Consider the following 13452-nt stretch of genomic DNA (forward strand, 5'->3'; position numbering starts at 1 on the left):
CACAATGGCAGCCCTGTAGAGGCTGGACAGCAAGTCATTTACCAACATGACATGGAACTCTGGGATTGACAACACCAAGAAAAACTGGAACTGACAGACACCCTAATATGTTTTACCATGTGAGTCTTTATGGTTCTATCAGAATGTTTAGTGCAAAATTATTGATCAATAGAAAGTTAAGCCAATTAAAAACAAAGTAACCACTATGCCTAAGTTAAAGAGCGAGTGACCACTGAGTATTCTGTGGCCATAGTCCTCAAAATTCAAATGATAATACTGTAAGTATTAAATGACACTTTGACCAAAAAGTAAATAAAATTATCATTGGAAGTGGGGTGCCCAGTTGGTTCAGTTGGTACAGCACGCGACTCTTGGCCTCAGGGTCGTGAGTTCAAGCCCACACTGGGTGTGAGCCTTAGACTTAAATTAAAAAAAAATTTTTTTTAATTATCATTGGGAGGATGGGAAAAGAAAGGTAAGGAAGTTAAACCCTCATCTTCTGTAGAAAACAGTCAAAAGGCAATGTTTAGAGTTGAAAAGCCGAGCCCTAAGAGTAAAAATTGGTTATTTAAAAATATATGGCAGTAAATGCCAGAAGAAACAGCTAAAAATGAAACCTGAAAATGCTTGCTTCTGAAGAACAACACGTGGAACACAAGATCCTTTCTTTTTAAGTTTGAATTACCATTTCAGTTACTATTTAAACCAGAGATATTATTACTTTGCTAAAAAAATAAAATAAGTTTTAAAAAAACAGTAAATATTTCAAATAAAAATCTATTATGTCAACCTTGAGGCCTCTGTCAAGAAGTATTTTTAACTGGATTTGGTTTCTCTAAGCAAATTTCAGACAAAATCAGTTTGAATAAAACACATGAAATGTATAAAAACAGTTACAAAAAAGTTAAAACATCTATTTTAAAAAAAAAAGGAGTTCCATAAAAACATTTAGCAAAAATTTAGGCTATGGAAACTCAAATATATCCAATTTCCTGATAAATACTGTAAATGGTAATTAAGTAAAACATTTTTTCAAAAATATTCACATCAAGCTCAGAACATATATAATACGTCCAAAAAGGCCTTCCTACCCACGATAATAGGCATTTTATTTCTGTTCTTCACTGCCCACAGTAACATGGAGTATTTTTTTTTTTAAGATTTTATTTATTTATTTGACAGAGATCACAAGGAGGCAGAGAGGCAGGCAGAGAAAGAGGAAGGGAAGCAGGCTCCCTGCTGAGCAGAGAGCCCGATGTGGGGCTTGATCCCAGGACCCTGAGATCACGACGTGAGCCGAAGGCAGAGGCTTAACCCACCAAGCCACCCAGGGGCCCCAACATGGAGTATTTTCCAAAACTGCCTAAGAGCTCCAAAGACCAGTCCCTCACATTCACACAGAGATGCCCTCTATGGGCACTTCACGCGTCATTTCAAATAGAATGACTCTAACTTCCTTCCACCCCATCCAATCTCTAGAAGACGAATTATTTCTTAGGGGATGTTTTGCAAAGTCACAATACCGGGAAGAGAGGGAAGAAAGAAAGGCGAAAACACCACAAAATCCTGAAAAACATACACATTTTTAATACACTTATAACATTCTAACTCATCCCTTTAGATGTTAGGTGGGAGGCTTTCTGAAACGCTGGAATACTATTCATAGTTTCATCTAATCAGAAACATTCCAATTAAATGAATGATATTAATATAATTATCTAAGAAAACATTCAAGGGAGCTCTACAGACGGTTTCTACAGTAGACTCCAACCTGTGGGGCAATTTCTGACTGAGCATGGATGAGGCCTGTGGACTCGTTCCTGTGTTTGTCAGGTGTAATCTGTGATTACGCAACTGAACATTACAGCCACCTCAGGCCATTCCGTGTTTAGAGAGACGTGTTTACGGCCATATCCTGCCAAACAACCAGAATACCACTTAACCTCAGTTTAACCACTGCCTGAATGAACTTGTTAGGATTACACTGAGATACAGACGCAGAACAAATAATAGGCCAAGAAATGTATGTCCACACAGTGAAGGCGGAGGGGGGGTCCTTACATAATACCCCTTAGTCACCAAGGCAAAATGCACTTGGGAATTTACATTCTAAAGGCTGAAAATTTAAATAGAGAACAGGGATAAAAATAACAAATGCCAAATTCCAAAAAGAAATGAATTCCTCTGAAGGGTGGGTGTGTCATCTCAGAAAGCAGCCCCAAATACAATGTGGTTTCTGCATCTACCCAAGTGAATCAGTAAATCTACAAATAAGAGGGAAAAAACGAACAAGAGAAAACTTCCACAGCGTGCTGTCTGGAGTAGATTGCACTAGATTATTGACTGGAATTGACTTCCTATCAATAGCAACTGAAAGTCACTGCCTCCCAACTGCTTCCTGTGTTGGAAGCCCACTCTGGTGCCACCCTACCTCGGAGTGAACAGATCCACACGGGAAGGTGAACCAGCACGCTCATTCTCCTCCGCCAGCCAATTATCAAATAGATATTGGCCAAAAATATTTCTTTTTAAACATGCTTTTAAGTTAAAAATCAGGAATGAGACAATACGATGGAGTCTGAAGTATGCTTTGCCATATGTTTTCTTTCTTCTTAATAGAGTTCCATCTGTCCATCAAAAAATCTATTTCAACCATCCAGCCACCATATTTTAAGGCTTAAAAAGGAGACATGTTTTAAGGAGACAGAAGAAAGGGTTAAGAAGCCGGCACCCACCATCGCATGTACCCCAGACTGTGTCACTCAGACCTCGACTTTATTTTACCATTCAAGTAAAAGATGACGGAAGAGTACACAAGGAATATGTGAAACCACCTTTGCTAAAACTCCATCTATAATGATCACTACTGAGAAATAACCACCACCCACTGTCACTCAAAATACTCAAAACGTTAAGTATAACAAAATTGTAAGAATATATATTTCAACGTGCTTAAAACATTTGAGGCTGGGGCACCCTGGTGGCTCAGTCAGTTAAGCAGTGACCCGTGATTTCCACTCAGGTAATGATCTCAAGGTCATGAAATCGAGCCCGCTGTTGGGGCTTAAGATTCTTAAGCTTAAGATTTTCTCTCTCTCTCTCTCTCTCACTGTCTCCCTCTGCCTGCCTCTCACCCTTACCCCTCTCTTTCTCTCCCTCTCGAAAAAATTAATTAATTAATTAAAAATAAAAACCTTTGAGGCTGCATTCCCGTACTTTCATTAACAGAGATAGAGCATTTTAATCTTTCATTTGTCATGAATGAACAAACCCTTCTGGCAGTATTCTCCTTATTACTCAAGGCAAGGGGAAGCATTACTAGAATTCCATTTCGCAATCCATCTACATTACCACTGACGAATGTTCTCCCAAGTATTTCTTACTCACACTACTATCATTTAGGGCTGGCGGCTGATGAAGTATAGAGTGATCATTTTAGTACATTATTATGTTACCATTGAGGAAACATTCATTTATGAAGGTTATTCTATTAATTGATAAATAGAATTCAACATCAATTCCCCATTTAGTGGTCTCTTTCACTCCAACATACCACTTATTATATTCAGTAAGTATTTGTTTTTATTATATTACAATATTGCTTTTATTATAAATACTTTCTACAAAATGGATACTTGAAAGCATGGACTTCTGCAAAGGTTAAACTATTACTGGTACTAAAAAGTAAAATACCCAAATACAAGTAATTTACAAAGTAAACTGTGACATCATTAAGTAAAAGTACCATCTCTGATTCAGTGAATTCCTGGTAGACTGTTTGGCATCATAGGTGGAAGCAGGACCTTTGAATCCTAGACCCATTACCAGCCTTGGACAAGTGATCTGACTTCTCTGATCTTCCATTTTTGAATGTTTACCCTGGAAAACACTACCAACTTCACTGGGTTAGTGAAGGGGAAAAATGAGACCACGCTCCTAACACACGGCTGGACATCAGGAAGCACTGGCTATCTCGTTGCACTGCGGTTGTTAGTCAAGGGAAACACCTTAACACTAAAGGAGTCAAGAAATATACATGCTGGTCTTCAAAAGTCTATCTAAATACCGAAATGATAATACCACAAAAATAAGACAAACTAAATTGACAAAGATCATATGAAAAAACTCTCCAAGGTCTAGTATATTTTACTACAATTTTTGACAAAGTCTAAGTTCTATCCTGACTTGAGTAGAACAGGTCTAAGATTTCTCTCATGAGACATTTATTACTTCATCTCCCAGTACCTGTAAAACAGAATATATGTTTTAACAAGAATTAACTAATGGTTTCATAAGAGCCAAGAATGTTCACCAGCATTTTTTATAAAAGTGAAAGACTGGAAACAGGCTAAATGTCCACCGCTATGGAAATACATGAAAAAATTATGTAGCTATAAGAAGAATGAGAGGGGTTTATATATACTAATATGGAATGAAAGAAGACATGCTGTCAAATTTTAAAAATATATATATAATTTATAATATAAGACTATGTTAATACAACCAAAGGGGAAAAAAGTATGTCACATACATACATATTTATGCACTTAAATTCATATACAAAGGATCAAAATTATGCAACCAATGGTGACCTCTCAGTTTTACTCTCCATAAATCTGTTATTTCACTATTTCAGTGAGACCACACTTATATATCACTTGTGTAATTTATGAACCTCAAGGAAAGTTAGCCAATAAATACATGAAGCTAAAATCAAATAAAAACAAGTTTTAGAAAGCACATTTTAGTTTACAAAAGAATTTCGCAGTCCTTTAAATAAATCGTTTAAAATCCTTTAACAGGGGCATCTGTTAAAGCATCTAATTCTCAATTTCAGCTCAGGTCGTGATCTCAGGGGTCATGACTTCAACCCCAGGTTGGGCTCATGGAGCCTACTTTAAAAAAAAAAAAAGTCCGTTAACATAGTATCTAACTGAATCCCCGTAATAAGTTTTTAGAACTTCAGGTAGTATCCTTATTTTAAAAGTGAGATCAGACTCAAGTATTTGTTAATCCATGGGTAATAAATGCAGAGCCCAACAGACACATATTAACCCGACCCTCAGTTCAGTGTTCTAGCCTTCCCACTACAGTACCTCCAGAATTAAAAATGCAGGTACAGGACTCTATAAACCTCTGCAGTGCCTCCATTCATGTGAGAGTCCAGAGCCTGGAGGAAAAGGCGTTCCAGCAGGAGCCAAGGATCAGCGTTCCAGTCTCAACAACATCACCACTAAGACTTCGTGGTAAATCACACTCTGGAGCAATGATTCTCCAGGGGCTGCACATCAGGTTCAACGGTGATTTTTTTTTTTTTTTAAGATTTTATTTATTTATTTGACAGAGAGAGATCACAAGTAGAGAGAGAGGCAGGCAGAGAGAGAGAGGGAAGCAGGCTCCCTGCTGAGCAGAGAGCCCGATGCGGGCCTCGATCCCAGGACCCTGAGATCATGACCTGAGCCGAAGGCAGCGGCTTAACCCACTGAGCCACCCAGGCGCCCAACGGTGATGTTTTTAAATAATCCTAATATTCAGGCACCTGCGTGGCTCAGTTGGTTAAGCGACTGCCTTCAGCTCAGGTTATGATCCTGGAGGCCCAGGATCGAGTCCCACATCGGGCTCCCTGCTCAGCAGGGAGTCTGCTTCTCCCACTAACCTCTCTCCTCTCATGATCTCTCTCATTCTCTCTCTCTCTCAAATAAATGGATAAAAACTTAAAAAAAAAGAAAATCCTAGTACTCAAGGCTGACCTCCAGAGATTAGGACTGAATCCGGGTCATTAGTATGTTTATTAACAGCTTCCCAGGTTATTCTAAGATACAGCTTGGTCAAGACCATAGATATCCTTACCTGATAAAATAAAAATAGAAGATATTAAAAATCGTTTGTGCTACATGACCTGCAGAGTGGAAACGAGAGATGCATGTTCTATGGAGAGTTTTCTAAAAACAAGAAAACGCCTCACAAATGTAAAGGTACTATTATTCATTCAAACATGTACTATATCTTCCATGTGCCGGGTGTGTACGTGGGACAGAGAGAAAGCATGGCTCTCCAGAAGCGGGGGAGCTACCACGTCCTCAGTAACAGCTGAGAAGTGGGACAAGGCACAGCAGAGGCACAAAGCTGGTGGTGACCGGCCCAGCCCTGAGGCCCAGCCTCGGGTGATGGTGGGGAGAGGGCTTGAAAGGCCTGCAGAGGGGCACCTGGGTGGCTCAGTCTGTCAAGCGTCCACCCCTTGATTTCAGATCATGATCTAAGGGTCATGAGATCAAGTCCCATGTGGGGCTCTGCTCAGTGCAGAGTCTCCTTGAGATTCTCTCTCTCTCTCAAATAATAAATACGTATTTAAAAAGAAAGAAGAAGAAGGAAAAAAAAGAAAGGCCTGAACAGAGAAGACCCTTGAGGTAGATCCTGGCGTTTTAAACAGAGGGCACGTCACACACAGGCAAGTAGTTCAAGACCGCCAGAGGTCCTCCAAGAGCCGGCTCAGGCTCCTGGGGGTCCTTGGGACCCTCTCAGGGGGTCTGTGAGGTTATAACTATTTTGATATTAATGCTAGGACACATCACCACCAAAACCGAGAACCACCCAAGTGTTCTCCAACTGGTAAACAGACAAACGCAGTACATTCATACATCAGAGTAAGACTCAGCAATAAAAAAATATTAGTGATAAAACAAGATGAATGAGTCGCAAATGCACTCTGTTAAATGAAGGAAGCCAGATTTCAAAAGGCCATGGCTGTGTAATTCCATTTAGATGACAGTAGGGAAAAAACACAATGAAAGGACACAGAAAAGGTCAGAGGGTGCTAAGGCTAAGGACAAGGGGACATTTTGGGGTGATGGGGAAGTTCTATATCTTAACTGTGTTCACAAAACCATATGCACTTGTCAAAACCCAGAGATGAATCATACACCAAAATGGGTGGATTGCACTGGATGGAAGTTACACCTCAATAAATCTAACTTGTAAAAATAATAGTATGCTATTTGCCTTTTGCTTCTCTTTCTCTCCTAAATGTACACTGTTTGACAAAAGCTCATAACTAATGATGTCATCACTCTCCAACTAAGGGAATACAAGCTTATATATTCTTACATTCTAAATTTTTCTCCATTTCAACACAGTAAATAGTGATAGATATAATCAACATAAACACAAAGGTCTCTTGAGGCTTCAACAATTTTAACAGCAGGGCTCCTGAGACCCAGCAGTTTGACAACCACTGCTCTAGGCGATGGGGAGGCCCAGAAGAATTCTAAGCATAGGGTAACAGCACCTAATCCCACACAGAACAGCCTGCAGCAGATGAGCCAAGAGGTACTATCAAGGCGCCTGGGTGGCTCAGTCAGTTAAGTGTCAGACTCTTATTTTCCGCTGAGGTCAGGATCTCAGGGCTGTGAGATCGAGCGCCGTGCCAGGCTCCCTGCTCAGTGTGGAGCCTGCTTGAAAGACTCTCCCTCTCGCTCTGCCCCTCCATCCCCCACAAATAAATAAAGATAAATCTTAAAAAAAAAAAAAAAAAAGTTACTACACAGGTCTGACTAAGGCTGAGTACAGGAACAACTGGAAAGGAATGATCTCCACACACCATCTGCAGCTTATTACAAACCCCCGAGCCAGGTTCTCTCCACAGAGTTCTCTTTGTCGGTGTGTGAACGTTTTGCAAACGAATTTCTGACAACTGGTAACATAGTCAGGAGATGAAGCCTGCTACAAGAGCCATCCTACAATGCATTACTGGTACGACTGTGGGATTACTCACTCTTCAAACGATGCCAATAATTTAAAACTGAGTTTTACATATTTTAAACTTGAAAAATAACCACCATGAAGAGGTACAAGAGCTAATATCGGGCGGAGGGGGGATGGTGTTACAGCTCAATACCTCAAAACCAATTAGGAAAACAAGGTAGTTGACTAAAAACCAATATTTCACTTTTCTGAGAATACGCTTTCATTTGTATCCACAAAGACTGTGACAATTCTAACTCAGCACAACACTTTCTATGTAAATATGGTTTTTACTAGATGGAGAGAGAGTGGGTTGTTTCTTTTTGGTCCACAAAGTACCCTCTCCTCCTGAAGAAAACGCCTTTCTAAATACTGGCCCTATACATTCCAAATTATTTCAAGCTCAGAGCTTTTTCTATAATATTCTTATGCCTACAACTGTTTAGTATTGTGGGATGCCAGGGAGGTAGAGAAATTAATCTGATAACAATCTGTCTTTGAACTTTAAGTACTGGAAACCAGAGAGATGATAGCTCAATCGATCAACCATGGGAAGGAAGCAGTAGTTATTAGAAAGATGATTTCCTCCACCCCAAAAAAAGAAACTTACACCACTTTATAAGCCATTTTAAATGAGTGTGCGTATGTGTGCGTGTGTTAACGGCCATCACATATTGCTTCTCTAATAATTTTAAGTAGCCGACCCCACTGATAACTCTGAGGTAATCCCAAACAGGTGGAAACCTGTCTAGAGCAATCAATTTGCTGCCTTTTAGAAAATTCACCTATCCTTCTATTCATGGGAAAGGGGGTAGGAGCCACGCCGGACTTTTGCCAAAGCAGCTGTGTATTATGAAAAGATAAAGTCAAATGAGATCCTTACCTGAAAGTGTAGCCCTTCTGATCTACTTCTTATACAGAAATCTTGGGTATTAGGTTTACTGCCATTCACATTCAAAACTGAACCTAAAGATTGAAAGGGGGAAAATAATTAATCTGAAATGCATGCACGATGAAGATAAAAACATCAATTTGATCAAAGATGAAATTTCCGTACACTTGTTGAAGCCAAATGGTTTCTGCAGGAAACCTGTTTTCTGTGACTCAAATCCAAAATGGAAAACGTGGGTGGTTCTTCCTGTCTCACCATTAAGAGTCAGCCAATTGGCTGATGAAGTTTTCACACAACTTAAGCTCAAACTCCAGCCTTCCATCTGCTCTAATACCGCCATACCTTCGGGAAATGAAAGAAAAATAAAGGCTTTCTTCAGCCTCAAAGTAAGTCTTTAACAGGTACCTTATTCCATCCAGACTCTGAGTACAAAACTTCAAATCTTCAAAACTTCAAATCCAGGAGATGTGAAAAATAATGAGAGCTGAATCACAAAATAATTGAGGGGCTTTACAGCTGTCTCTGACTCTGCAGCTGTGATTTCGAAGAAAATAACACAAGACTAGCGCTTCGATACTAGACTACGGTCGCCGTGTGACCATGGGCAGGGGCTTCCACCCCAGTCAGTTTTCCTGGAGCCGTGCTTCTCCCCACCCACAAGTCCCTCACCATGTGCCAAGACATGCCTGCCAACAGATACTGTATTTGGGCTCCTACCCATCCAAGCCTGCCAGATTGGGAGAGGAATCCGGTAATTCTGCAGGCCATTTCCGCATACCCACCTAGAGCTAGTCAACTAGCCGGTGTAACACAGACAACTGAGAACACACACACCACAGCACCCCTTCGAGGAGAAAGACTCTGCATACATGAGACTAGCGTGGGGAGACACTCATGCAGACCCTTCTGCCAAAGGCCTTCTCCCATGTACACCTATGATCTGTGGAAAATCGGCAAATATAAGACCATAAAAATTTAGATGGCTACTTCCACCACTAATACAAGGACTCCGAGAGGCAAACTGCTCAAGACGAGCAATGGTCTAGTTCCTAAAGATGCCAGGCCCAATCTGAACATTCCTCGTGCCCAACGAGTCTGTCTCAAAAATGCTAAGAGGCTCATGGAGCTCAGGCTACTTAGTGAAGAAAGGGCCTTTTGAGAGCCATCAGTGGCTGCCCAGCAGGTACTTCCAGAGAGACTCCCCTGCAGTCACACAGGAGAACCCAATGGCCAGACTAAAGCAAGGGGCATTGGCTCCCGAAGTATTCATCTCGAAAGAGCTGCTTTGTGGGGAGACTGTGAGACTCGAAATACACACACGGTCTGTACTTTGACATTTTAGGGAGTATGGGTATGAGGCACTAAGCAGATTATAAGCAAATACGTATCATAAGTTTTCCGAGCTGGAAGAGGCTACTCTACCCCATTACCACTGTAAAACCATCATCCTATAGACAAGATGAAGTCAAAATCTTCTGACTGCCAGGCTGGTGCTCTTCCTATCACACCTTTGTCTTTAATCAGCTGGGGAAAAGATCTTTTGGAGTATATTAAAATCAAGCTACAACTCTGTGGCAGGATAAAAATCTCATTTAACCATGTGTTGCAAAAAAATGATTAACATAAATGATTAAGAAGCAAAACCTTTTAGAGTAATTCCCTACTAGGGAAGGGGGTAAGGCGGGGTTGGCTATCTTTCTCCATACAAATATGATCTAATCTTTAGGGAAAATGTACTTACAAAATTATATACAAAAACCAGCTCTTTTTTAAAAGAAACTCACCACTTCCAAACTTATACCTCCAGCAAAAAAAAAAAAGAAAAAAGCCACAAAGCATAATGCCTTACTTCACTTAAACAGAATGTTGAATTGGCAAAAATAGCAATTCTTTCTTCCCAAGTTGAGGTTGAAAATATTTTCTAAATAAGGTATTTTCACTGTGCGATAATTAATTTCCTCCATTATAATTAACTTCAGAGCAAATCAAGTAGATTTATTCCCCCATTGTAGTTTTCTTTAAAGCTCCAATATAACACAATAACTTCAGGTGATCTTTCATTCTGCTCATTCTCTCCAATTCCAGATGACAATTCTGCAGACTAGCACAAAAATACACATGTTTGGGGGGCCTGGATCACTCAGACAGCTAACTTAAGATCCCAGAGTCCTGGGATCAAGTTCTGCATCAGGCTCCCTGCTCAGCGGGAAGCCTGCTTGTCCCTCTGCCTGCCGTCCCCATACTTGTGCGCGCGCTCTCTCTCTCTTGCTCTGACAAATAAAATATATTTTAAAATATGCATGGCTCTACACATAAAAAGAAGAATGCGACTTGCATAAAATGGAGTATCTGCATGCATTTTTGAAACTTTTAAGATAAAAAATAAATCTTGGAACAAATTCCTAAGTGCCCCTAGGTAATCAGAGAGAGGCCTGTCTCTTATTAAGGATACTTCAGTTCTAATTTGGGACCAAAGTTAGTACCAATTCTGCCATGAATTAACTGTGCGGTGTTGGGCGAGTCATTAAACCTTTGAGCTTAAGCTGACATGAAAAGCCAGCATCGTCTATTTCTAAGATATTTTCTAGGTCTCTTAACATCTTCCTGAGACATTAAGGATCATCTTTATGTCCCTTGAATCCTAAAAATCAAATACATCTTTAAATAATAAAATGAGTGTTTATAAGTTACATTATGCCCCCAGAACTTATTGGGAGGTTACCAGCAGATTAGATAAATGAAAATTTCAGAACATTATGGACTTTATCTGAATTAAATGGATCTCGGTGTCTCGTGTTGTCGTTTCTCTGAGCAAGTGCAGAAATGTGCTTTCACATCTGGATAACTCTGCTGAAGGGTTTTTTCCAACTCTCCCCAGGCCTTAATTCCTTCCTCTTCCCATCCGCTGCCTTAGCACCTTGATTCTCTGAAACCTGACTCTATTTGCCATAATGCTGAAAATGAAAAGCTTTTCTATCAATTGGGTTTAAAACAGCTACCATCCAAATCTGTATCTGTACATTTTTATCACTGAGTAATCTAGATTTTAATGTCTAAACATTTGTTCCACTGATATCTGAACATTTAGTGACTTTTTTCCATCTGAAGCCGAGTTCCTTCCTTATTGCCAAAGAAGCAAGGAAGTTCCAGAATACTTGATAACACAACGCACAACCTTAGGGTAATTCCCTTCCTTTAGGTCCCAACTGGTGATTTTGCCATTCTCCGTGAGTTCGTGAATAAAATAAACATTAGGACTGAGAATCTGGCATTTTACCAGTAGAAATCATAAAGAACAATTGCTTTTTGCCGAATTCATTCATTCACACACTGACTATCTCCTACAAGGCAGGCCCTATTTATTCTTCATGCTGGGAATACACAAACTGACAAAAGCTTCGCAGAGCTTGCAGTCTGATGGAGGAGACACGCGGCACAGAGACTATCTGGATGTCATACAGACATAACACGCATCCTGTACTCATATGCAGTAAACGTCACATACAAATGACATGGGAGATACATATTGTATATGTATATATACGTATACATCGTATGTGAGAGGAAGGAACAATGTGCTACTGAAGACAGGAGGCCAGGACGGTGCAGTACAGAGATGCCGGCGTGAATGGAGGAAGGTGAACTGTGGGTCAGGGTACAGGACTCAAACCAAAGACCTGAAGGAGCGGAGACATGTGTCAGACTCTAGTTTCCTAGTACTTGTTACCTTGTACTGACTGGGCATGCAACAGCAATACCAAAACAACAGTGTGCGAGCAAATGTATGCCCAGCCCAGAAGAGAGCTGTGCGTAAACCTTCATTGTTGCAGCTCGGTCTACCAAGTGAAACCCACATCTTCAATAAGGCACAATCACTATGTGGTTTTCTTCCTTTCCCAAGTGTTCGATTGAACAAAATTCTTATCTCTGTGACCCATTTTCCTTAAAAGCCCAGAACAAATTTCCAAGTATTACTTAACGCAGGAAGGAACAACAGTATTCCCCAACCACGAACCCACTGAGATGTCCCGACTTAAGTCTCGTTATGAGACCCTCATGCCACTGGGGAGAAATCTGTGCTCTCCCAGAGGGGCTGGTGGGGAAATACCGGGCAGGCTGTGAAATCAGGGCCCCTCGGCCCCCAACAAGCTGTCTAACCTTAAGCAAACCTCTTGACCCCCTGTCCTTCGATTTCCTCAACTACAGAATCAGGGCCCTGGACCATGTGATTTCCAAGCCCGTCCAGGGCTAGGTCCATTTCAGAGAAAAAGTTAGGTCAATAACCATAACTGAAAAATTGTAGCAATGCTAAGCAGCCATCACAGATCCATACACTTTAATTTGTTCTTCTGAGAACAGTAATGAATTCATCCCGACTCACGCATAAACCCTCAACTCTCTCAAAGCGAAAGATTCACAAGAATGGGTCTGGACTGGTTCACCAAGGACAAAAGAATTCGCCAAAAAAAGACAGTATTTTTGTCTCGGTTACATTACCAACACACTCTTACTGGGCTAGTAGGGAAATCCTAAACAAACAAGAGCATCCACCTGCTGGGGTTCCAAATATTCTTTATGCACCCTCCCCCAAATGTAAAACATGTGTTTTTAAACAGTAGGCTTCCTTCAAAATTCCTTGCAATCCATTAGTCTTCTTACCGAGGTATTATTTTTTAAAAGGTGCTGTGATGAACATTTTATTCAGAGAGGCCCAAAATCTACCCTCCCTCTCACCACCGTTAACAGCTCCTTCTGTGTAAAGCCCACTTTCTCGAAGCAGAATTAATAAAGAAAGCCAATAAACCAACTGCGGACGGAAG

At 40.6% G+C, this 13452-nt stretch overlaps 1 protein-coding gene across 6 annotated transcripts in view; it reads right to left on the bottom strand.

The window, feature by feature from the left end:
* The window catches only part of LOC116591803, a 229437-nt gene that overhangs the window by 186679 nt on the left and 29306 nt on the right, over nucleotides 1-13452 (bottom strand). For 5 of the 6 annotated variants that reach the window (XM_032345072.1, XM_032345070.1, XM_032345069.1 and 2 more), the window contains exons 2-3: nucleotides 8798-8974; nucleotides 8624-8706 (exon numbers count right to left, since the gene is read on the bottom strand). In XM_032345072.1, coding sequence (XP_032200963.1) covers nucleotides 8624-8706; nucleotides 8798-8974 — 260 coding nt within the window. Of the gene's footprint in view, nucleotides 1-4713; nucleotides 4893-5750; nucleotides 5851-8623; nucleotides 8707-8797; nucleotides 8975-13452 lie in introns of those variants that run through there. The other variant, XM_032345073.1, reaches the window with a different exon arrangement.

This window comes from Mustela erminea, chromosome 5 (assembly GCF_009829155.1).
Source record: "Mustela erminea isolate mMusErm1 chromosome 5, mMusErm1.Pri, whole genome shotgun sequence".
In the NCBI taxonomy this organism is placed as follows: Eukaryota; Metazoa; Chordata; class Mammalia; order Carnivora; family Mustelidae; genus Mustela; species Mustela erminea.